General features: G+C 61.9%; 1 protein-coding gene across 4 annotated transcripts in view; it reads right to left on the minus strand.

Annotated features, from left to right (window-relative positions):
- Positions 1-1,855: 1,855 nt before the first annotated feature.
- SDK2 (sidekick cell adhesion molecule 2) overlaps positions 1,856-23,152 on the minus strand; it is a 49,995-nt gene continuing 28,698 nt past the window's right edge. For 3 of the 4 annotated variants that reach the window (XM_036404778.2, XM_036404779.1, XM_036404777.2), the window contains 42 exons: positions 22,398-22,545; positions 21,622-21,755; positions 20,631-20,742; positions 20,235-20,425; positions 19,351-19,434; positions 19,087-19,281; positions 18,816-18,932; positions 18,566-18,733; positions 18,283-18,385; positions 17,895-18,071; positions 17,682-17,818; positions 17,367-17,514; positions 17,156-17,296; positions 16,892-17,073; positions 16,573-16,688; positions 15,750-15,945; positions 15,527-15,625; positions 14,819-15,010; positions 14,608-14,729; positions 14,046-14,155; positions 13,780-13,930; positions 13,443-13,680; positions 13,250-13,365; positions 12,896-13,085; positions 12,221-12,319; positions 11,767-11,961; positions 11,488-11,689; positions 11,209-11,312; positions 11,034-11,104; positions 10,793-10,913; positions 10,144-10,200; positions 9,819-9,920; positions 9,599-9,714; positions 8,494-8,680; positions 7,997-8,134; positions 7,769-7,930; positions 7,538-7,663; positions 6,666-6,830; positions 6,293-6,433; positions 5,456-5,594; positions 5,047-5,173; positions 1,856-3,125 (listed from right to left, as the gene is read on the minus strand). In XM_036404778.2, coding sequence (XP_036260671.1) covers positions 2,769-3,125; positions 5,047-5,173; positions 5,456-5,594; positions 6,293-6,433; positions 6,666-6,830; positions 7,538-7,663; positions 7,769-7,930; positions 7,997-8,134; positions 8,494-8,680; positions 9,599-9,714; positions 9,819-9,920; positions 10,144-10,200; positions 10,793-10,913; positions 11,034-11,104; positions 11,209-11,312; positions 11,488-11,689; positions 11,767-11,961; positions 12,221-12,319; positions 12,896-13,085; positions 13,250-13,365; positions 13,443-13,680; positions 13,780-13,930; positions 14,046-14,155; positions 14,608-14,729; positions 14,819-15,010; positions 15,527-15,625; positions 15,750-15,945; positions 16,573-16,688; positions 16,892-17,073; positions 17,156-17,296; positions 17,367-17,514; positions 17,682-17,818; positions 17,895-18,071; positions 18,283-18,385; positions 18,566-18,733; positions 18,816-18,932; positions 19,087-19,281; positions 19,351-19,434; positions 20,235-20,425; positions 20,631-20,742; positions 21,622-21,755; positions 22,398-22,545 — 6,176 coding nt within the window. In that variant the 3' untranslated portion in view covers positions 1,856-2,768. Of the gene's footprint in view, positions 3,126-5,046; positions 5,174-5,455; positions 5,595-6,292; positions 6,434-6,665; positions 6,831-7,537; positions 7,664-7,768; positions 7,931-7,996; positions 8,135-8,493; positions 8,681-9,598; positions 9,715-9,818; positions 9,921-10,143; positions 10,201-10,792; positions 10,914-11,033; positions 11,105-11,208; positions 11,313-11,487; positions 11,690-11,766; positions 11,962-12,220; positions 12,320-12,895; positions 13,086-13,249; positions 13,366-13,442; positions 13,681-13,779; positions 13,931-14,045; positions 14,156-14,607; positions 14,730-14,818; positions 15,011-15,526; positions 15,626-15,749; positions 15,946-16,572; positions 16,689-16,891; positions 17,074-17,155; positions 17,297-17,366; positions 17,515-17,681; positions 17,819-17,894; positions 18,072-18,282; positions 18,386-18,565; positions 18,734-18,815; positions 18,933-19,086; positions 19,282-19,350; positions 19,435-20,110; positions 20,120-20,234; positions 20,426-20,630; positions 20,743-21,621; positions 21,756-22,397; positions 22,546-23,152 lie in introns of those variants that run through there. The other variant, XM_054516875.1, reaches the window with a different exon arrangement.

The raw sequence follows: 23,152 nt of genomic DNA on the forward strand, positions 1-23,152 counted from the left end.
TTTTAGTTTTAATTTTTTTATTTTTAAAGCATTTCTTTTATTTTTTAATTTTATTTTTATTTATTTTTAGTTTTGATTTTTCTATTTTTAAAGCATTTCTTTTAATTTTTTAATTTCATTTTTATTTAATTTTTAGTTTTAATTTTTCTATTTTTTAAGCATTTATTTTATTTTTTAAATTTTTTTTAATTTTTAGTTTTAATTTTTCTATTTTTAAAGCTTTTTATTTTTTAAATTTTCTATTTTATTTAATTTTTTTTATTTTCCCATTTTTAAAGCTTTTTTTTTAATTTTATTTTTTATTTAATTTTTATTTTTAATTTTTCTATTTATAAAGCTTTTTATTTCATTTTATTTGGTGCTGTCCAGACCAACTCAAGCTGGTGATTGTGGTGGTGTTTGAGGGTCTTGTAGTTACCCCGATTAATAGGTAGAGATGATGTTTGGTGGCCACAGTGTTACAGGTAGGGGTTAAACAGTTTTTTAGGGTCTTTCAGGTGATTTTTCAGGGATTTTTAGGGATATTTTAGGGGTTTTTTTGCAGGAGTTTTTTAGGAATTCTCTGGAAATGTTTAGGATACCTTTAGGGCTTTTTCAGGGCTTTTAAAATAATTTTTAGGGTGTTTTAATGACTGTCTTACCGGGGTGCCCCAGCCACCCGAGGCACCCCATGCCGGCGCCGCGGCGCTCCAGCCCAGGCTCCCGTCAGCGCCGCCCGTGGTCGCTTCCCCTCTCCTGCCGCCCCCGCTGCATGGTGGGCTGAGCCGCGCCTTCCCCACCGCACCCTCCCGCTTCAGAGCTGCTGGATGGCGTGGCTCCGCCGCCTCCTGCAACCACGGACGTCCAGGCGTTCCCTTCCGCAGCCGCAGCCGCAGCCCCGTTCCCGTTCCCACAGCTCCGCCGCCTCCCGCACGCCCCGTCCTGCCCGCCACCATGATGACTGCCCGCGCTGCGGTAGTGACAGAATCCACGCATGCGCAGTTGCTACAACCCCAGCACCAGCGATATCACTCCGCGCCGACTCATGGAACCACAGCGCTGCTTCCGGGATCAGCCGCACCCATGCGCAGTTCTATCTCCACGGCCCCGCCGTCACCCCCCACTGCTTTCGCCGCAGCTTTGATACAGCGCAGTCCCAGTTCCGAGGCGCTGCGTGCCGCTGTCCGGCCACAGCCGGCATCCCTGTGCCCTTTCACGCCACTTCTGCCGCCACTGCGTCTATACACGACACCACAGCAGGGGAAAACTGCAGCGCCTTGCATGTATCCTTCGCCAGCACTGCAGCCCAGTTCTCCCAGTCCAAGGAGGAGCTGCAGCACTGGGTGCCCAATGCACACAAGGCTCCCCTGGCACCCCCTGCCCACGCCAGGGCCAGGGTCCCAGGGGCTCCCAGGTGCTGTGACAGGGACTGTGCAGCCCCCACAGCATTGACCTGGCCCTTTGAGAGCCCTCCCCACCACCAGCCCTGCTGCTGGCACCTGATGAAACCTGAACACAGCACCTGGGCCTGGATTCTCCTGCCAGGCCTGAAGGGCAGAGCGAGCGAGGGCGGCTGTGAGGAGCCCAGGAGCCATCCCCAGTGCCAGGGCTGCTGCTGGCAGTGCCCAGAGCACGGTGCAGGGGGGTCTCCTGTGCCACCACCCCATTTCCAGATCCCTCTGCGACGGGAACATGCAGGACACGGCCACCACAGGCCCCTGCACCCTTCTGGGCTGTACCCAGCACCTCTGGCACCCCTTGCCCAGCTCCTCCCTGGTGCCACAGGGCTGCCACAGGCCCAGAGGGACAGCAGGACACACGGACAGATGGCATTGGGCCTTTCATGGCAGAGCAAGGTGACAGAGAGGGGACACACTTGTCCTCAGGTTGTTTATTGGCATCTCCCTCGGCTCAGGGTGCCCTGGCCCTGCCAGGCTGGTGCTGGCTCGCCCATAGGCACTGCAGGGGCTGGGCTGGGCTGGGCTGTGCAGACACCCCCAAAACAGCCACGGCCCCCCCTGGGCATCAACACCCCCCAACACCCTCAGGGCCCTGCACAAAACCCCGTGAAAAAGCCCCAAACCAGCAGAAATGCCAAGGGGAGGCTCCAGCTGCCTCATCCGAGTCCTCCCCAGAGCCCCGAGGTGCAGAATTGGGGGTTGAGCACCACGTGCACCCCACTGGGGCTGTCCTGGGCTTCCAGTCCTGGCTTCACCTGTTCTGGGGGCTGTGCTGGGCCAGGCACCAAGGAGGGCAGCAATGAATCATCCCCTGGGATCCTTCTGGGGGCATCCAGAGCGAGGGGTTCGAGTCCAGAGGTTTAAGATCAGCAGAGCTCCTCTGGCCCTGTCTCTGTCCCCATGTCCTGGGGGAGTCACCGGGGTTTGGCACAGCAGCAGCCCCTTCCCCAGCCCCCAGCACCCACTGGGGTCCAGCAGCAGCTCTGGGGCAGCCCCCAGGGGTGCCAGGGGTGCTGTGGGTGCACCCCAAGCCCCCTGCCCCACCTCCAAGGAGTCTGTGACCCAGAAGCTTTGGCCAAGGAGGGGCCCTGGGTTTGCTCCCAGCCGCAGGGATGGCGCTTGGCATCCAGCACAAATCCCTGGAGCCTGGGGCTGCTCCCCTTCCTCCTCCTCCTCCTCTTCTTCGTCCTTTTCTCTTAATTCTTGGGGCTTTTCTTCAATTTCTTTTTTTTTTTTTCTTTTTTTCCTAATTTTTCCCCCCGCCTCTCCTGTTTCGTTTCTTTGTTGTTGTTTGGTTTTTTTTTTCCTTCTTTTTCTTCTGCTGCAACATCAAACGAAAGAGGAGAAGCCAGCGATGGGGGCTCTGGAGCCGGGGGCCAGGCTGCTGGGCGGGCGGTACAGGGTCCCGGGCTGGCTGCTGGGGGCGTTGCCGGGGGTCTGGGGGGTGGGAGTCCTGCTGGCTTTGGGGCGGAACAGGCTGCCCTGCTGCGTGGAGGCGCTGTTGGACAGCGGGGTGTGCTCGGGCTCGCCCGAGTCGCTCTCAGTGTAGCTGTAAGCCTGAGCACGGGAGATGCCCTTCTGCTGCCGCCGCCAGGAGTTGTAGTAGGTGGGGTCGCTGATGTAGTGGTTGACAAAGGAATGTGCCTTCTGGTGCCCGGGGTCCACCTCGTACTCGCTGTCGCTGCCCTGAAAAACAGGACAGGGCAAGGTGCTCAGGTGGGGACTGGTGCTTTGGTTTTTTAAGATTTTTCTAAGCTTTTGGATGTTGATATTTTTGTTGGGAACTTTTTCACACCCTTTCCGTAAATAACTCATTGTTTTGCATTCTTTTATGGAGGAAGAGAAAGTTGATGGGCTGTTGGTTTGTCCAGTGTCACTGGAGAGGTGGCACTGTCACCCTCCAATCCACTGTCGCTTTTGGAAATCTATAAATGTTAGAGTCAGAAAATAAACTTCTCCTTTTTTTTCACTTTGAGAACAACGGTGTGAGCTTGTGTTCTTTCATATCCTTCAGTGACAGGGGACAGCTCCCAACAGCCCCAAAATTCAATGGGGTCGGGCTCTGCTCCCTGCAATGAGAGGGAACAACCCCAGTGTAAATAAAAGGCATTCAGGCTGCAGGAAGAAGAGCAGGATCAGCCTGTGCCCTGTCGTGGGGGCACAAAGTGCTGGCACTGCCAAGCTCTGAGCCCTCTCTGTCCCTCCCTGTCCAAACCCTGCCCCTCTGCCAGCACTCTGAGTGTCACAGGGGCTGCAGGGGCACACAGCACCTCAGCTCAGCCCAAGGGCTCCAATTCCTTAAATCCCAATTTCTTAAACCTTAAAGAGAAGAAATCCTAATTTCTTAAACCTTAAAGATGAGAAATCCTAATTTCTTAAACCTTAAATCTTGGGGAATCTCCATCTCCAAGACCCCCTTGGAAAGATGGCTTTACTTGTCATCCAAACGGAGTGAACCAAGCTGTGCCAGGGGAATTCGGGAGGAATTTCCACATGGAAAGGGTGGCCTGACATTGGCAGGGGCTGCCCAGAGAGGTTTGGGGTGCCCGAGGAGGGGCTGGAGGTGGCACTCAGAGCTCTGGGCTGGGGAAAAGGTGGGCATGGGGCACAGCTGGGGCTCGGTGATCTCAGAGGGTCTTTTCCAGCCTGAACAATTCTGTGATTTCCAGCGCTTTCCCGGTGCTTTCCCAGTGCTCTTTTGGGAACGCTGGCGAGCACATCCCGAAAGTATTTGCATCCCTAAAGTATTTAATGGCTGGGACGGCTGCAGCATCGCTGGGGGGTTTCTGCCTCTTGCTGAAACAAAACAAAACCTCCTACAAAAGGTTCCTAAGCGCTGGCGAGGCCGCGATGCCCCCGGGGCTGGCGGGGAGGGTGTTTTTGGGCTCTGCCGGTAATTGGATTCAGCTTCTCCGGCGGCGCACAAAGGGCCCATTGAGAGCGGTGGGAACTGCCCCGCGCCAGCGCCAGCTCCCGCAGCTCTTCACAGCTCCTCAAAAGCCACTCGAGCCCCGCTCGGGCCGCAGCGAGAGGAGCCGGTATCTGCCAAGGAACAGCCGGTGCGGGCAGGGGCGGGGGGGCAGCCTGGGCACGGTCCCCTCCCACTCGGAGACAGCCTGGGCACGGTCCCCTCCCGCTCGGGGACAGCCCTAGGGACCCACAGGACCTTCCCCCGGGTGTCAGCCCCTCGGGATCCATCCTGGGGGTGACAGCCCCGCGGCCTCCCCGGGGCTCCACAGCTGCCCGTGGCCCCGGGGCGAAACAAAGGTGGCATTTTGTGGAGTTGGCAGAGCCGCGGGCGTTGCCACCAGCGACCGGGCAGCGCGACAGCCCCCGGTGACCCGTTGTGCCCTGTGCCCTGTCCCCAGCAGCGTCACATCCCCAGCAGAGGGGCCGGGGGCTGTGCCAGCTTCCACCGAGCCGCGGGGATGCCGCTGCTTGCAGAGCGGGATGGGGCGGGAGCAGCAGCACCGAACGCGCCCCGGGACTGCTCGGGGCGGGCAGAGGAACAGCCCCACACGGGCTGGTGGTGCTCAGGGAGGGCTCCCAGCACCCTCCAGACCCCCCCAACCTGGTCCCTGTCCCCATGTGCGGCCCCGGGGCTCACCTGGGAGTCGGAGACCTCGGAGGGTTTCTCGGTCAGGCTGCTGCTCTCGGCGGGGATCAGGTCGTTGTACTTGGTCACGTCCTCGTCCGAGTAGTGCAGGCTGCCGGGGCTGGGCCGGGGCGGGGACCTTGGGGACACACAGAGGGGTGGTCAGCGTGGGTCACCGCCAGCGTGGGGTTGGGCCACTTGGGGACAACCCCGAGGATCCATAGGGCTGCGTCAGGGGGCACCCTCAGCGGTGCCAACCCCTCCCAAGAACCCCAATCCCACTGTCAGGGACTTCCAGGGGGGGACATCGAGCAGATCGGGGTCACCCCTGGGGATCCAAGCTCTCCTCACCCCATGACAGAGCAGGGATGAGCAAAGATGCTCCCCCTGCCCGGGGAGGGGGCTGTGGGGGGGTCCCTACCGGGTGTAGATGCCGTTCTTCCTGCAGAAGGAATTCTTGACCGACAGGCGGCGGTTGTTGAGCTCCAGGGCGGGGAAGCTGCCCTCATCCAGGCTCACCATCTCACCGTGGCTCAGGGCGGCAGCCTTGGAGCTGTTCCCTGGGGGATGGGATGCTCAGCCTCCCCCAGCCCCTCTGCAGGCAGCACAGCACGGCCCGGGTGGGGCTGGGGATGGCCCCGGGTGGGGCTGGGGATGGCTCCAGAGGCTGGGGATGGCCCCGGGGGACTGGGGATGGGCCCGGGAGGGGCTGGGGATGGCCCCGGGTGGGGCTGGGGATGGGCCCGGGGAGATGGGGATGGGCCCGGGGGCTGGGAATGGCCCCAGGGGCTGGGGGTTGTGGTGGTTGCAGAGTCACCAGGGCCTGGGGACAGGCAGGAGGTGCCAGCCCTGCCCTGGCTCAGCCCCCTGCCCTGCCCCAGTGCCCCCAGCTCCTCACTCTGAGCTGTTTGTTTAACGAGGAGCTCTGGATTTTCCCCACAATTTGAGCCCTTGACAGAGCTAAGAAAACAGAGCAGTGTTTGGCTAATCCCAGTGACCTCTGCGAGCCCCCGGGCTGTTCTGCCTCCACAGCTGCCTGTGGGACAAGCCCTTCATTTCATCTCGAGCTCTCAGTGCTCTCTGGGACACCACAGCACGGTTATGGGGTGGCTCTGGGGCTCTGCAGGAGCTGCTCCAAGGCGGGCAGGAGGGGAGGCTCCCACCACTCCACACAGACCCCCAAAGGCAGGGAGAGACCCCAAGAGGCTCCCCCAGGAGCAGGAGGGTCCTGTCACACCCACCACACTCCCTCGCTCACCTGAGTCCGACTTCTTGGAGTATTTCTTGCTCTGCCCGCGGATGATGAGCACGAAGACGAGGAGGAGGATGAAGATGAGCCCCACCAGGGCAATGACCACCAGGAACCACCACTCCTCATAGAAGGGGTTGGTTTTCTGGGCTGGGGCAGAGCAGGGAGGGTCAGAGGGGGACAGGGACATGGGGACAGCCCTCTGCAGAGCACGGGGTCACCTGGGGATGCCCGGATCCCCGGAAAGGGAGGGGGGTTTGGAAAGGGGGTGCTGGCAGTGGGACCGGGGCTCTGTAGGAGCCAGGGGTGGGTTCAGTGATGGCCATGAGAGCAGAGCAACAGCAGGAGCCTCCCTCTGGCACAGGGGGGCCCTGGAACCCACCTGACACGGAGGGGGAAGGGGTGCTGGGGGTGCCGTAGCCGTAGTCATTCACAGCAATGACTCGGAAGTCGTAGCTGACCCCCTGCTTGAGGATGTCCATGCTGAAGGTGTAGGAGGTCACCTCCTTGGGGATGTCTTTGATGAGGATGTCCCAGAGCCCCTCATCTGGAAGAGACAACGGGGCTGGGATTTTAGGGCTGGGATTTTGGGGCTGGCTCTGCAGGACATCCCAGGCCAGGGGTGCTGTCCCTCCATCCACCAGCCCTGCAGGTGCTGCCCTTGCCATCAGCCCCACTCAGCACCATTTTCCTCACAGACACCCCCAGACACCGTGTCCCAACGCCCAACCCAGGTCAGCACTCCCTGCCTCAGTTTCCCCTCTCCTGACTGTCACCATCATATTTTCTGGAAAAATCTCTTCGCCAGGATTTCTCTCTTGGGAAGCTGAGAAGCCTCAGAGAAAAAGGCAAAAAATATTATCTCATTTGCTTCTCCTGTGTTTTGCTGCTTTGGAATGTGTTTGGAGATTGTTTATCCAACAGGTTGTTGTTTGATGGGTTTCATGTGAATTGTTTTGACTTATTGGCCAATCATGGTCAGGCTGTGTCGGGACTCCTTCCAGAGCCACAAGTTTTCATTCTTTGTATTCTCTGTCTGTATCCTTTCTCTATTCTTTAGTATAGTTTTAATGTAGCATTCTTCAATATAATATAGATCATAAAACAATAAATCAGCCTTCTAAGAACATGGAGTCACATTCATCATTTCCTCCTTCATCCTGGGGACCCAGCACACACCACACCCGACCCCACCTGAGCAAATACCACCCATCCCCACGTGAGCTGGGCACGGAGCAGAGGCAGCAGTGGTACCTGAGGGCCGGGCCTCGATGACGTATCTGGTGATGGGACCTTGGCCAGGGTCCCCACTGGACCAGTGGATGGTGATGGCCGAGCCATAGCGGGAGATGAAGGGCTCTCCAGGGGGGCCGGGGGCACCTGGGCACCAGAGCACAGCTGGAGGCAGGGGCACAAACTGGCCCAGAGCCGGGCCAGCCCCCAGCCCATCTCCTCAGCCTGTGTGTCCCCAGTTGTCCCCCGTACCTTCCCCAGGCCCCGTGGTGATGTTGGCCTCGACGTCCGGCCCGTAGGCGAAGGTTCTGGCCCGGATTCGGAAGCGGTAGGTGACACCCTCAGCCAGGTCCTTGACCTTCATCCACAGCGGGCTGCTCCCCTTCACATCCACCGTCACGATCTTGCTGACACCTGCAGGGACAGAGGCTGAGCCGGGTCCCCCCCAGCCCTGCCCGCTGCCCCTGGCCGTGCCCTCACCATCCACGGGCGTGCAGGGCTCGTAGACCAGCCTGTAGCCCTCGAGGACGCCGTTGGGCAGCGGAGGTGGCTCCCAGGACACGTTCACCGAGGTGGTGGTCAGCTCGCTGAAGCGGATGGAGCCGGGAGCGCTGGGGGCTGCCGGGGGACAGGGGCAGCTCAGTGCTCCAGGGGACACCCCCAGCGCCAGCCAGCCCCTGTCCCTGCCTCCACCCTAATGCTGATTGATCAGCAGCTCACACCCCCAGGGCCCCATCCCTGCTGCAGCAAAGATTCCACAGGGGAATGACTTTCCTTGTGTCCTCCCAAAACCTTCGCCATCCTCAAGATTAAAAATTCACCTCCGTGTGACCCCACGCCATGAACCCGCTGGGGTGAGCCCAGCGATGCTCTGCTCAGGACTGCAGCACGAATCCCTGCAGCTGGAGCCACGGAGACACCTCCCCAGGGAGCCCAGGGGCAGGAGGGTGCAGGGGGAGCCGTGCCACGGGCCCCACCTGCCTGCTGTGTCCGTGCCTTCACGGGGACGCTGCGGGGCCCGTCACCTGCCGCGTTGAAGGCGGCCACGCTGACCCAGTAGTAGGTGTAGCCCGTCAGGTTCTTCAGCTTCACGCCAGTCTCAGGCAGGAAAAGGGTCTTGACCCTCGTGCTCTGGTTCTGCCGCTGCTCCTCCCAGAAGTGGATCTGCAGGATGGGGCATGGGGACCTGGATGGGGCGCGGGTCCCACCCAGCTCGCCTTCCCTGAGCCCTCCAATGTCCCTGCCCGGGCTCCAAGTGGTCAGAGGGAACAGAACAGCCTCTCCTCCAGGAGGGCTCCAGGCTGTGCTGGGCATCAGGCAGGGCTGGCATCGCCAGGGTGTGCTGAGATCACCTTCGAGCCGTGCCTGATTCCCACGGGATGGGGACAAGCAGGAGGAATCACAATGGGGGACAAGCAGGAGGAATCACAATGGATGGGGACCAGGAGGTGTCTGGAGCACGGGGCTGGGTGCCACGCTTGCATCCTAATTCATCCCAACAGCACCTGGGCTGCATCCCGACACATCCCGGCTCTACCCCTGTGCATCCCGGTGCATCCCGACACATCCCAGATGCATTCCGGTTCTGTCCCGACACATCCCGGCTCTATCCCGGCGCATCCCGACACACCCCAATATATCCCGGCTCTATCCCTGTGCATCCCGACACACCCCAATACATCCAGGCTCTATCCCGACACATCCCAGCCCTATCCCGGTGCATCCCGACACATCCCAGATGCATTCCGGTTCTGTCCCGACACATCCCGGCTCTATCCCGGTGCATCCCGACTCATTCTAGCCGTATCCCGACAAATCCCAGCTGCATCCCGACAATTTCTAGTTATAGCCCGACACATCCCGGTCGCATTCCAGGGCCGACAGCGCCATCTGCTGCCCCGCCGCCGCTCGGCACCGGATTGGGACACCCGGCATCTCCCCGGGACCCCAACATCCTCCCAGAGCCCCTTCCCCGAAATCAGGCACAGCACCCCCAGTGCCCCCCACCCTGTGCCGCCCAGGGGTTCAGCCCCTCCCCAGAGCCCCCCGGGCGGGTGCCAGCCCCCAGGCGACAGGAGGTACCTTGTAGCCCTGGATGTCGCCGTTCTGGCTCTCCACGGGGGGCGGCTCCCAGGTGACATCCAGCTGCGTGGCCGTCACCGCCTGCACGGCCACGTTCCGGGGCGCTGCGGTGGGCACTGTGCCCAGGGAGGGGACGGGGTCACTGCGCTGGTTCGGGCTCCCAGGACAGCCGAGCCCCCTTCCCGCAGCCCCAAGAGAGGCAGAGCCTGCCAGGACTCACCTGCTTCCCCCACAAACACCTCCTGGGGGGGGCTGGGGGGTCCCTCGCCCACGGCGTTGTAGACGCTCATCCGGATCTCATAGCGCCGGTGCTTGCTCAGGTCTGGGGGACAAAGGGCGAGTGGGACCCTCCCCAGGATGGGGCAGCCCCGCTACCCCGGGGGACCTGGCAGAGACCCCCTTGTTGGGAAGAAGGGGATGTCCCCAAGGAGCAGCTGGATGGGGCAGAGGGGTTCCAGCTGGCCCTGCAGTGCAGGGACACACAGGGGTGGCACTGGGGGACACACAGGGGTGGCACTGGGGGACACACAGGGGTGGTGACTTACTGTCCAGCTCGTACTGGGTGAGGGACACCTCGCTGAGGTTGTGCACGGCATAGACAGCTGGGCAGAAGAACGGGGGGGCTTAGTGCAGGGCAGGGGGGGCTCCTGCCTCTGAGCCCCCATCCCCACACAGCCCCCACCCCACCACGGGCCAGGGGTCCCCAGAAAGGGCCCTGGCACCCCCAGGTGCCAACGGGGCTGTGACAGCACTGAGGAGCATTTCCATCCTCCAGCCCCATGCCCTGAGTGCCACCAGCCAGGTTTGTGCATTGGGGTCCCCACAGAGGACAGGGCCAGGTCCTGCCTTGGCTCTGCCCATGTCACTCGTGTCCCTGTTGCCACTAGAGTGGATGTGACCCTGTTGCCTGCAGGGGCTGAGGACATACAGCAGGATGACACCCAGCAGGATGTCACACAGCCTGTGTTAGGTGCAGACACCCCTGGGAGGTTCAGATTGGTGGACACAATGGGACAGAGCCAGTGACACAAAAGGACGTTAGGGACCACAGACCTGGTGGCACAGGGGGAACTGGTGACAGCTCCAGGGGGCACAGCCTGACCCTGGTACTGGGGAGATGCTGTGGATGCTGCACTGCTCAGATCCCACCTGCCACCCCCAGGCCGCCCCAGCCCCTGTCCTGGGGGCACTCACGGGTGGCGCCGGGGTGGCCGAGGCCGCGCAGGGCGAAGCCCCTCAGGCTGTCGTGCAGCAGCTCCCGGTAGCGCAGCCGGAAGCCCAGCAGGATCCCGTTGATCTTGTCCTCAGCCGGGGGCTGCAGGGCAGGGAGGGAAGGCAGTCAGGGGCTGCTCTGGCCCAGGGCTCCCTGGCACCCTGAGGTGCCACCTGGTGCCACCTCCCCGGGCAGGGCAGGGCAGGGCAGAGGGGACGGTACCTGCCAGCGGATGAGCACCGACGTGGTGGTGTGGGGAGTGATGGAGAGGATGGTGGGAGCCTCCTCGGGGGCTGGGGGGGAGAAAAGGGTGGTGAGGCTCTGGAGACGCCCAGGACAAAGGAGGATTTGTTCCCTTGGGCACGGAACTGCTGTCCCTGCCCCAGGAGGTGCTGACCTGCCTGCAGGGTGGTCAGGGACTCCGACTCCTCGCTGTACTCGCTGTCCCCGATGTCGTTTGTGGCCTTCACACGGAACTTGTAGGAGGTGAAGGGTTTCAGCCTGCAGGGAGCAGAGCGGGATGGGGACAGGGCAGCCAGGGGGTCACCCCCGAGCCACTCCCTCCCACCGCGCCATCGCTCTCCGGCCTCGTACAGCACCTCTCACGCCATGGGGAAACCGAGGCGCGGGAAAACCACCCGGAGCATCACCCCCCACCGCATCCCCAGCCCCTCACCTGTCCACGACGAAGGCGGTGGCGTTGTGGCTGACGGGGGAGGAGTGCAGGGCCCATTCTCCGTCGGGCAGCTCGCGGCTCTGCACGGTGTAGTAGCGCACGGGGGAGAGCCCATCGCTGCCCGGCTCCCAGGACAGCAGCACGCTCCGCGCCCGCACCTCCTCCTGCTGCGCCAGCGGCTTCCCGGGGGGCTGCGGCCGGGCTGGGGGAGGCGAGGGGCTGGCAGCACTGCGAGGGCACCGCCAGCCCCCCGCCGCCGGCCGGGACCCCCATCCTTACCTCTCTTCTCGGTGGTGACCACCAGCGCTTCGGCCGGCTCGCCCCAGCCCTTGCGGCTCTGCGCGGTGACACGGAACAGGTAGGTGGCCTCGGGCTGCAGGCCGGTGGCCGTGAACTGCCGGGCGCTGGCATCCAGCACCTCCACGGCGGCCGCGGTCACCGCCGAGGTGTTCAGGCGGTGGCTGACCTGGTAGGCTGCGGGGAGGGAGCGGAGGGGTGGCGCTAGGGAGGGGACACCAGCCTGGACCCCTCCCCGTGCCGCCCCCTCCATCCCAACCTGCTCACACTCAGCCCGGGACCAACATCCGAGCGAGCGGGGAATTTCACCCCTGAGGGCTCCCAGATGCTCAGGGGATCCCAGGGAGCTGCTCTCTGACAATCCCTGCCCCCCAGGACCTCTGCATCCCTCTGCAGAGCATCCCAGAGTGGCTCACCCCGGGTGCTCCCCACCTACCCAGGATGACGCCGTTGGGGGCTGCCGGGGGCTGCCAGATGAGCCTCACCAAGGTGGTCCTCACTTCAGGAAAGAGGAGCCCCACGGGGGGCCCGGGCACTGCAGGGGGACAGATTGGAGTCACTGGGGAGTGGGGAAAAGACCCCATGCCCTGGGAGCCCTGGGTGTCCTGGGCAGGGGGAGAGGGATCACCCCAGAGAACAGGGATGGGATGGGATCAATCACCCAGATAGGGTGGGATCAATCACCCAGGGATGGGATGGGATCAGTCACCCAGGGATGGGACGGGATCAGTCACCCAGGGATGGGATGGGATCAGTCACCCAGGGATGGGACGGGATCAGTCACCCAGGGATGGGACGGGATCAGTCACCCAGGGATGGGACGGGATCAGTCACCCAGGGATGGGACGGGATCAGTCACCCAGGGATGGGATGGGATCAGTCACCCAGGGATGGGATGGGATCAGTCACCCAGGGATGGGATGGGATCAATCACCCAGGGATGGGATGGGATCAATCACCCAGGGATGGGATGGGATCAATCAGACAGGGATGGGACGGGATCAGTCACCCGGGGATGGGACGGGTCCAATCTTCCAGGGATGGGACGGGTCCAATCATCCAGGGATGGGACAGGTTCAATCACCCAGCCCACCCAGGTGCTGTCACCCACCATCATCCAGTGTCCTCTCGAGGACAGGAGGCCGGCTGGGGACACCATCGCCCATCCTGGTGAAGGCCAGCACCCGGATCTCGTACAGGGTGTACTTGGCCAGCCCGGTGAGCTGGGCACTGTGGGAGGCATTGCCCTCTGCCAGCCAGAACCGGGCACGTGCCTCCGAACCCTTCTCCTTGTACAGCACCTGAAACACAGCCCGTGTGACACAGCCAGTGTGACACAGCCAGTGTGACACAGCCCGTGTCACACAGCCCGTGTCACACTTTGGGGGTGGCACAGTTAGGAGCCCCACAGCCTGCAGGGTGATTCTCCCAGGGAAAGTTGTGCTGCCCACGGGCAGGAGCTCACCTTGTAGCCCAGGATGAGCCCGTTGCAGTCAGCCTCAGAAATGTCACTCCATCGGACCAGCAGGCTGCTGGAGGAGGTGGCCACTGCTGACACATTGCTGGGGCCAGAGGAGGGCACTGGACGGGGGCAACAGAGAGGGTCAGTGGCCACATTGGCCGAGGTGGGTGCCCAGTGCCCAGGTGGGCAGCGGTACCTGACTCCCGGGTGCGCCCCAGCACCGGGGGGCTCCAGGGCCCGGGGCCGATGGCGTTGAAGGCCTGGACCTGCACCCGGTACTCGGTCCACTCCTGCAGGTCCTCGATGGTGAATTCCCTCTCCACGCGGTCACGGATCAGCTGCAGCGCCGGCTGCCCCCGCCCGTCCGCCCGCGCATACCGGATCCTGTAGCCCACCGAATCGGGGCTCCCGTTGTACTCCTGCTCCAGGAGGGGCTGCCAGGGACAGCCACTGTCACTCCTGATGTCCCACAGCCCCTCCGGCTCCATCCCCCCCTTCAGCCACGCAGGCACAGAGCCCCGGCCCCCCCTCACCATCCAGCGCAGCCACAGGCTGGTCTCACTGGCCGTCCTCAGGGTGACGTTGGCAGGGGCCATGTCCGGGGGGGCCTGGAGGGTCTGGATCCTCCTGGAGGGCAGGCTGGGGGGGCTGGTGCCCACGATGTTCACCTGCCGCATGCGGAAGCTGAGGGAGGAGAGGAGAGGGGGGTCACGGCGTGGGCCAAGAGGGCTCCAGTCCCCTGGGGAGGACACTGAGGTCACAGTGAGGGACCCAGGGATGGCACCAGCCTGGCACTCACCTGTAGTAGGTGTAGGGCTTCAGGTTGGGCACCTCCATGGAGCGGGTGTCGGGCTCGTTGGCCAGCTGGTGCACGAGCCCCCACTCGCCGGCCTCGCCGTTCTGGCCCACCTGTGGGGTGGCAGTGGGGTGAGCGGGGTGAGCTGCCCCCATGGCACAAAAATCCTTTCCTTAGGATTTTTTCTCATGAGAATCTGAGAGGCCTCAAGAACAAATGGTTAAACAATGGTTATCTGCTGCTGTGGGATGCAACAGGTGCATCTGGGATTGGTCTCATGTGGTTGTTTCTAATTAATGGCCAATCACAGTCAGCTGGCTCGGACTGTCTCAGTCAGTCACAAACCTTTGTTATCATTCTTTTCCTACTCTTAGCTGGCCTTCTGATGAAATCCTTTCTTCTATTCTTTTAGTATAGTTTTAATATAATATATACCATAAAATAATAAATCAAGCCTTCTGAAACATGGACTCAACATTCTCATCTCTTCCCTCACCCTGCGACCCAAGCGAGCACCACCACACCCCCAAACACCCCCTGAGCCCCTTCCTGAGCCCCCCTGTACCTGTGCCTCCACCTGCCAGCGGGAGATGGAGGTTTTGCCATCGTAACCCGGGCGAAACTGGATGGTGACGGAGCGGGGGCCGATGTTGGAGATGCCCAGGTTGGTGGGGGCACCGGGGAGCTCTGTGGGGACAGGACAGGGTGGGTGGCACCAGCCACTCGCCCCCAGCACCACGCACAGCCCTCCAGCACCCCAACACCACAGTGCTCACCTGGGGGGACCCCTGAGGAGATGGTGGAGGAGGAGAGCTGTCCCTGTCCCTTGGAGGTCATGGCGGCCACCTCGATGGTGTAGGTGGTGAGAGCAGTGAGGCCGGTGACGCGGTACTCCAGGGTGACGTTGGGCAGGTAGTGCGTCACCCGCGTGTTGGTGCGGTTGTACTCCTCCCAGGAGATCCGGTACCCTGCAATGCACCCCTGCAGTGTCACCCCTGCAGTGCCACCCTTGCAGTGTCACCCCTGCATCGCGCACCCCACGGGCTGTGTGGGGACAGGGCAGGTGGGACAGGGCAGGTGGGACAGGGCAGGTGGGGGAGGAAAAGGACACATGAGTGTGACTGCAGGGTGGCAAGGGGACACAGGGGACAGTGCTGCAGAGTGGGAATGGGACAGGAAAAGGGGGAGATGCTCTGGGGGAGGAAAAGGACACATGAGTGTGACTGTGGGGTGGAAATGGGACAGAAGGGACAATGCTGTAGAGTGGGAATGGGACAGAAAAACGGGGAGATGCTGTGGGGTGGGAAGAGGACAAAGGGGAGATGTTGTGGGGGAGGAAAAGGGGACGTGAGTGTGACTGCGGGGTGGCATGGGGACACAGGGGACAGTGCTGCAGAGTGGGAATGGGACAGGAAAAGGGGGAGGTGTTGCAGGGTGGGAAAGGCACCGATGGCAGAGCCAGCACCTGCTGGTGCCTCCCTTACCCGTCAGGATCCCATTCTTCTCCAGCGGCTCCTGCCAGCTGACCTTCAGGGACGTATCCAGGATGTCACTGAAGCTCAGGTGTCCCACGGGGCCAGGCACTGCCAAAAACCACCCAAACACTCAACACCCAAGCGCAGAGCACCCTCGGCACCCACGGGACCCCCTTGGACGGAGCCGGGGGGCGGGCAGGGTCCATGCCGGGGGCCGGGAGCCTCCCCGTACCGTCCTCGTGGGTGCGCACCAGCTGAGGGGGGCTGCGCGGGCCGTCCCCGGGCGTGGTGAAGCACAGCACCGAGGTCAGGTACTCGGCGAACTTGCGCAGCCCCGGCACGTAGCCCACGTGCACGCTGTCCTGGAAGTTGGGCCGCACCGTCACCACCGTGGCCTCGTCCTCGTGCTCCGGCTCCCAGGCGATGAGCTGGGCGAGAAAGGAGGAAGGAGCTGCCATGAAGGTTCCCCGCGCCAAAACCATCGCCTCCGGCCTCCTCTTATTAATTAGGCGTTGATTAACGATCAATTAAGGGTGCGGGGAGCGCTGGATGCCGGCGCTGTTTACGGAGCTGTGATTAACTCCATCGATAACGGATCCCCCCCTTGCCCGCACCCAGGAGGGATGGCTGGGCATTTAATTGGTATTGTGCAAGATAGCCTCTAGCAACTTAATTAAACACTAATTAGGCCCTAAAAATACTAATCAAAAATACTAAGTGGCGTTTAATAGGAATGTTAAATATCCTACTCACGCTGGTTATCTCATTCAGCGGCAATTAAATTCCCGAACTTCTTTCGAGTGGATTAAAACACAAGTTTAATGTTTTAATTCAATTTCATTAATGTAAATTTGAATTAATTGTAATTTGGAATTAATTACAGAGCATGGGAGACTCCGAGCCCATGCAAGTGTTAAATAACAGTAAATATTATTTTAACAGTCAGAAGAGAGCCAATTAAAATCGGGGATTTCAGCGAGGAGGAGCCAAGACAGTTTGTGAAGGTTGACCAAGTTTTCCCCACAAGCTGTTCTGGTTTTGGGAATCACCCTCACCTTGTAGCCCTGGTTGATGCCGTTGATGAACTGGGGGCTGGGGGGGTTCCAGGTGAAGCGGATGGTGGTGGAGTTGGTGGCCTCAGCCTGCACATTCCCTGGAGGCACCGTGGGCACTGCCGGGATGAAGGGACAGCTCACAGGGACAGCTCCACAAGGTCCCCTCCATCAGCTGGGTGCCCACCCCCGGGTCATCCCTGCCCAGCACATCCCAGTCCCCCTGGGGCTCCACACCCATCCTCCTCCCTCCCATCCCACCCCACCAATGGCACCTGATGCTATCAGGGTGCCCACCAAGCCCCTGCTCGCCCCTGCCTACCTCCCTGCAGCGTCCACTCTGTCACCTTCATGCTGTAGACCCCCAGGCCAGCGCTGTTGTAGGCGGCCACCTCGATCTCGTAGTTGGTCCAGATGATGAGGTCCTCCAGGAGGAGGTTGTTGACCTCGGCGTTGGTGATGTTCTTGAACTGGTACCCCACGGGCAGCCCGGCCAGGCAGTACCTGGGCACCAGGGGCCATCAGAGCTGCCACTGTCCCCACCAGCACCAGGTGTGGGCCCCTGGGCACCCCTGCTGGCACCTACCGGATGATGTAGCCCTTGAGGACCCCGTTCTGGTGGCTCTCGGGGGGCGGCTGCCACTGGATCATGATGGACTGGTTGGTGCGGCCGCTGGCGATGACGTTCTGGGGGGGCGCAGAGGGCGGCTCCTCGGGCAGGGACACCCTGCAGGGACAGGGCAGGGTGAGCACTGGGGTCACCAGCCCCCCCAGGACCCCCCCAGGCCGGGACTCACCTCTCCGTGTCCTTGCTGAACTGTCCCCTGCCCACGTCGTTCACAGCACACAGGCGGAACTGGTAGGAGCGAGCGGGCACCAAGCCCCGCACTGTCACCGATGTCACCTCGGGGTCCACGCTGGCCAGCAGCACGGTCCAGGGCGCGTCTGGGGGGAGAGGGGACAGCAGGGTAGGGACCTGGCCTGCAGGACACCGGGGTCCCCAGCCTGGCTGACCCGTCCCAGGGTCCCCAAGCAGCGTCCCCTGCAGCAGGGGTGACACTGGGGACTTGTCCCAGTGCCAGCGGTGCCAGGGGGTGGCAGCAGCCCCTTACTGTTCTCGGAGACCTCCACGACGTAGCGGAGCAGGGGACTGTTGCCGTCGAAGGGCTTGGCCCAGGTGAGGTTGATGGCCCGTTTCTCCTGCGGGCTCAGGGCGGCCACAGGGCTCTCGGGGGCGTGGGGGAGCTGCCTGGACAGGGGGGTTAGGCAGGGAAGGAGGGAGGGGGCACAGCCCCAGGGTGCTGGCAGGATGAGGGGGGTCTCACCGGACACGGAGGTGGGCGCTGCGAGAGTCGTTGCCCCCGGCCGAGATCACCTTGCAGGTGTAGGTGCCGATGTCACCCGACCAGGTCTGGGAGATGTGCAGGGTGCCCACCTCGTCCAGGCGCACCCGGGGGCCGCTCTCAGGGCCCAGTGGAGCCCCATCCTTCTCCCAGACGTACCTGTGCCAGGGGGAGCCAGGTGTGCTGGTGCCCCACAGCCCCCCAGAGAGCACAGGGGACACGGTCTCGCTGTCACAGGGCACCAGGTGGCACTGCAGGACCACCAGCGCGGGGCTGAGGAAGGAGACCCCCATCTCCCTCCCCAGGACAGCACTGACAGCAGCCAGGTGGGCAACCTGGCATACCTGGACTCCCTAAACCTCTCCCTCACCTGACGTCCACACTGGGGTCATGGGTGACCCCGCAGCTCATGACAGCCTTGGTGCCCTTGATGACACTCTGGTCCTGTGGCGGGTCTGTGATCCGTGTCCTTGCTGTGGGGGGGACACAATGACCCACCAGCACTGTGGGGGTGGCACCAGCAGGGACAGCCCCCGTTTGCACCCCAAAACCCAGCGCCCATCCCCGGAGAGCTCCATCCCACAGCACCGGGCTGGCCCCACAGCCGTTGGTGCAGGGTCCCTCCTTTCCCTGGCCCACTGTGAACCCCTTACCCCAGACCACCAGGTCGGCAGAGGCCTCGTCCACGCCGCGGGAGTTGGTGGCCAGGCAGGTGTAGGTGCCAGCGTCGGGCAGGTGTGCGGGGCTCACCAGGAGGCTGCCTGACTCCAGCAGGGTGAAACGGGGCAGCTGCACCGAGCCGCTGGCCAGGACCCGCTCCCCTGGGGACACACAGGGCCCGTCAGCACCACAGCCACCGCCGGGCAGCGAGGACGGGCTCCAGGCTCCTCCCTAGCCCTGTACCTTTCTGCCAGGTGATGGCCGGGCGCGGCGCCCCCGAGGTCTCGCAGTTGAGGATGACGGCCATGCCATCGATCACTGTGCTGTCCTGGGGACCCCGCGTGATGTTGGGGGCGATGCCTGTGGGGCACAGAGGTGCACAGCCCCCCTGAATCCCCTCCCTGTGCTGTGCCCAGCCCGGACCTGACCCAGAAGAGTTTCCTGGGCTCCCTGAGCTGTCCGTGGCCCACCGCCCAGACATGGCACCCCCAGGGCAAGGGGAGGTGGCACCTACTGGTCACGGCCAGGTACGTGGTGGTCTGCACCTCGCCGGCTGCGTTGCGGGCGAAGCACTGGAACATTCCGGTGTCATCAGGGAGCAGCCCGCTGATCTGCAGGCTGCCATCCTGCAGCAGCTGGAAACGGGACAGCTTCTCCAGCTGCAGGAGGGCAGCGTCCTTGTACCAGGCCATCTCAGGAGGAGGGACACCTGCAGGGGTACGGGCACGTCAGGCAGGGGCTGGTGGTGGCGCACAGAGGGTGCCGGGGAGCAGCTCACCCTTGGCTTGGCAGGGGATGGCCACCACCTTCTCCATCTCGGCTGTGATGTGCCTCTCCGGCTCCCTGATGAACTGAGGGGGCTCTGCCGAGGGAACCGGGAAATGGGAACGGGGACAGAGCCTCTCCCCAGGGTCCTTGGGATGACCAGTGCCCCTCCTGTCACCTCCCAGCCCTGCCCCAGCTCATGGCACGCGTGGTCTGGGCTGCTGGTGGGCAGGAGCTGACCCAGCAGGGGCAGGAGCTCACCCAGCACAGACACAAGGAGGTGCCAATGGGCAGGAGCTCACCCAGCACGGACAGGAGCTCACCCAGGATGGACACAGGGAGGTGCCCACGGGCAGGAGATGACCCAGCATGGACAGGGAGTGCCCATGGGCCGGAGATCACCCAACACAGACACAGGGAGGTGTCTATGGGCAGGACACCACCCAGCAGGGGCAGGAGCTCACCCAGCACAGACACAAGGAGGTGCCAATGGGCAGGAGCTCACCCAACACAGACACAGGGAGGTGCCCATGGGCAGGAGCTGACCCAGCACAGGCAGGAGCTGACCCAGGACGGACACAGGGAGGTGCCCATGGGCAGGAGCTGACCCAGCACAGGCAGGAGCTCACCCAGCACGGACACAGGGAGGTGCCCACGGGCAGGAGCTCACCCAACACGGACACAGGGAGGTGCCCACGGGCAGGAGCTGACCCAGCACGGACACAGGGAGGTGCCCACGGGCAGGAGCTGACCCAGCAGGGGCAGGAGCTCACCCAGCACAGACAGGAGCTCACCCAGCACGGACACAGGGAGGTGCCCACGGGCAGGACCTGACCCAGCACGGACACAGGGAGGTGCCCACGGGCAGGAGCTGACCCAGCAGGGGCAGGAGCTCACCCAGCACAGACAGGAAGGCGCCGGCAGTCACGGCGGGGACGCTGCTGCTGCGCAGCACAGCCTGGCACTCGTAGAAGCCGCTGTCGCTCAGGGTGGGGTGCAGGATGGTCAGCCGCCGGCTGTAGTCGCTGATCCCGCTGGACACAGGCACCCCGTCCTTCTTCCAGATGATGTGCAGCTTGATCAGTGGCCTGGGGGGCCAGGGCGTGTCAAGAGCCTTCCCTGGAGGATCCCACCCCCTCCATCCCGCAGGACTCCGGTGGGAAGGGGCCTCCCTCCATCCCACAGGTCCCAGGAGTGTGGTGGGAAGGGGTTTAGGAGCACCCAGCCCCTAAATCTCCCGTGGGCGATGCCAACGGGGAGATTCCCCATCCTCATCCCCACCCCAGGGCTCACCTGGCGTTGGCCACACACTCCATGGTCACCTCCGAGGTCCCGGCCACCACGCTGGTGTTTTTGGGAGGGACAATGATGGTGGGTGCGATGGGATCAGCTGGGCCACCCACATCTGGGGAGAGGGAGGCCAGGGGGGACAACCATGAGCACCCCCTGCCACCCCGGGGTGTCCCCAGAGAGGGCACCCAAATCCCCAGATTGGAGGAGACAAGGGTGACAGGGACCTGGTGGCACCAGGGTGTCCCTAAGCTGTGTGTCCCCCCGTGGGAGCCCTGGCACGCCACCAGGGCCACCAGGCTGGTGGCAGCAGGGAGGAGGGAGCAGGGAGTCCATAAAGCAAAATGATGGCAACAATAAAAAACCCTCATGTAGGCGCTGTAAAAACGCGATGGGCTCGAAAGCTGCTGATAGAGCTGAATCCATAAACAGGGCCTGGGATGTTTATGGAGCTCCAGGACGCCGAGGGACAGGAGAACAGATTGATGGGGATGGGAGACAGGCAGACAGACAGACAGGGATAACCCATCCTAACCCTGTGGAGCAGCAGGAGGGGAGAGGGGGAGAGTGTGACAGGACTGATGTCACCTCAGGGCATGTCCCATGGGAGGGGCTGTCACCACCCAAATGGGCTGAGGGACCCTTGGAAGTCCTGGGGGACCCAAAGGAACTGGAGGAACAAAGCCACAGGGGTGGCCCCAAGGCAGGGGCTGCTCCAGAGCACCAGGAGCTGACAGGGGGACACAGGGGTGGGGGGATGTCCATGGGGTGACACTGCAGCCCCCATTCCACAGCCATCCCGGGGCATGGCAGGGTGATGCTCTGCCTGTGACACAGCAGCGCCTGCAGCACGGCCACGAGCACCTAAATAAATTCTGAGGCAGCTGAAGTGTTAAGTCAGCAGAAGCCAGAGCCTCCGAAGAGATTTACTGCAAATTAAACCTGGGGGCGAGGCAGGGGCTGGGGAGAGGGGGCCAGTGCCCCCCACACTCACTGGCCACCGTCAGGGTGATGGGCTGGCTTGTCTTGTTGTCCCCGTTCTTGTCATTGACCGCCTGCACGTAGTAACGCCCCGCGTCCGGCGCCACCGTGGACAGGATCACCAGGGTGTTCTCCAGCGTGATGGCTCTGGGAGAGCAGCGTGGTGGGGCTGAACCCAGCGAGCTGGGACCCTCACAGCCCACCCAGCACCCACGTGGGACCCCCAGCCTCCCCCCAAAATGGGGGGACCAAGCCCTGCACCCCTCTGTCCAAGCACAGCCCACGGGACAGTGAAGATTCTGAGGATTTCTCTTTTTTTTTTCATTTTTTACTTATTGGAACAATCTAATCTGCTGGAAACATAAAATGCTGTGGGGAATATGTTTTTTTTTACTATTAAATATGAGATAAAGGAGTTTTATCTCCTCAATCCTGCTTTGCAAATGGAAAGGAGACCAGTTCAATTCCTGCATAATGGGGGTTACAAATTCAATTCCTGCCGCCTGCGGCTGCCCAGGGCTCTGGCAGCACCGGGATCTTCCATAGCTCCGTGGGGACACCTGTGTGCCATGTTTGGCTCTCTCCCACCCTCTCCCCCGCCTTCCTCCCTCCTGTTTTCATCTTTTGTTAAGAAATCCCCTTCTCTGGTGACAAACAGAGCCATTAGTCACCGGGCCTGTCCCTGGGCTTGAGCACAATGTTGGTTAAACATCCTCAGTGTGGGGACAAGGGGAAATACAGCCCCTGTGATGCTGGGGAGGGATCCAGGGGGGTTCCAGGGGTGCTCACACGCGGCTGCTGGGGGAGATCTTCCGTCCATCGCGGAACCAGGTGACCTGGGGCTGTGGGAAGCTGGCGATGCGGGGCGCAGGGATGACGGCCGCCTCGCCGTGGGACACGCTCTGCTGCGCCTCGCTGTCCTCAAAGCTCCCCATGTCTGCAGAACAGGGCAGGGAACCATGCCAGGCCTGGGGCTGAGCCCAGGAGTGCAGAGCCACGTCTGGCTGAGCAGCAGGACGGGGTTTGTGGGATGGGCTCCCATGGGATGGTGCAGAGGGGTGGTCCCGGTTCCCTCCTCGGGGGTTCAGGGTGGGGGATGGCTCAGATGCCACCAGCTGCTCGTGGTGATCCATCCATCCATCCATCCATCCATCCATCCATCCATCCATCCCCCCTGTGCTGGGTCAGGGACCCCTGCCCGGGTGTCCCCACCACAGCCAGGCTGCAGCCACAGCAGGGAGGGCTCAGTCTCGGGGCTCCCCAGCCTCTCTCTGCTCCCTATGGCGTGTCCCTGTTGGTTGTTTCTAATTAATGGCCAATCACAGCCCAGCTGGCTCAGACAGAGAGTCTGAGCCACAAACCTTCGTTATCATTCTTTCTTTTTCCATTCTTAGCCAGCCTTCTGATGAAATCCTTTCTTCTATTCTTTTAGTATAGTTTTAATGTAATATATATCATAAAATAATAAATCAAGCCTTCTGAAACATGGAGTCAGATCCTCATCTCTTCCCTCATCCTGAGACCCCTGTGAACACCGTCACATG

Source organism: Molothrus ater, chromosome 19 (assembly GCF_012460135.2).
Source record: "Molothrus ater isolate BHLD 08-10-18 breed brown headed cowbird chromosome 19, BPBGC_Mater_1.1, whole genome shotgun sequence".
In the NCBI taxonomy this organism is placed as follows: Eukaryota; Metazoa; Chordata; class Aves; order Passeriformes; family Icteridae; genus Molothrus; species Molothrus ater.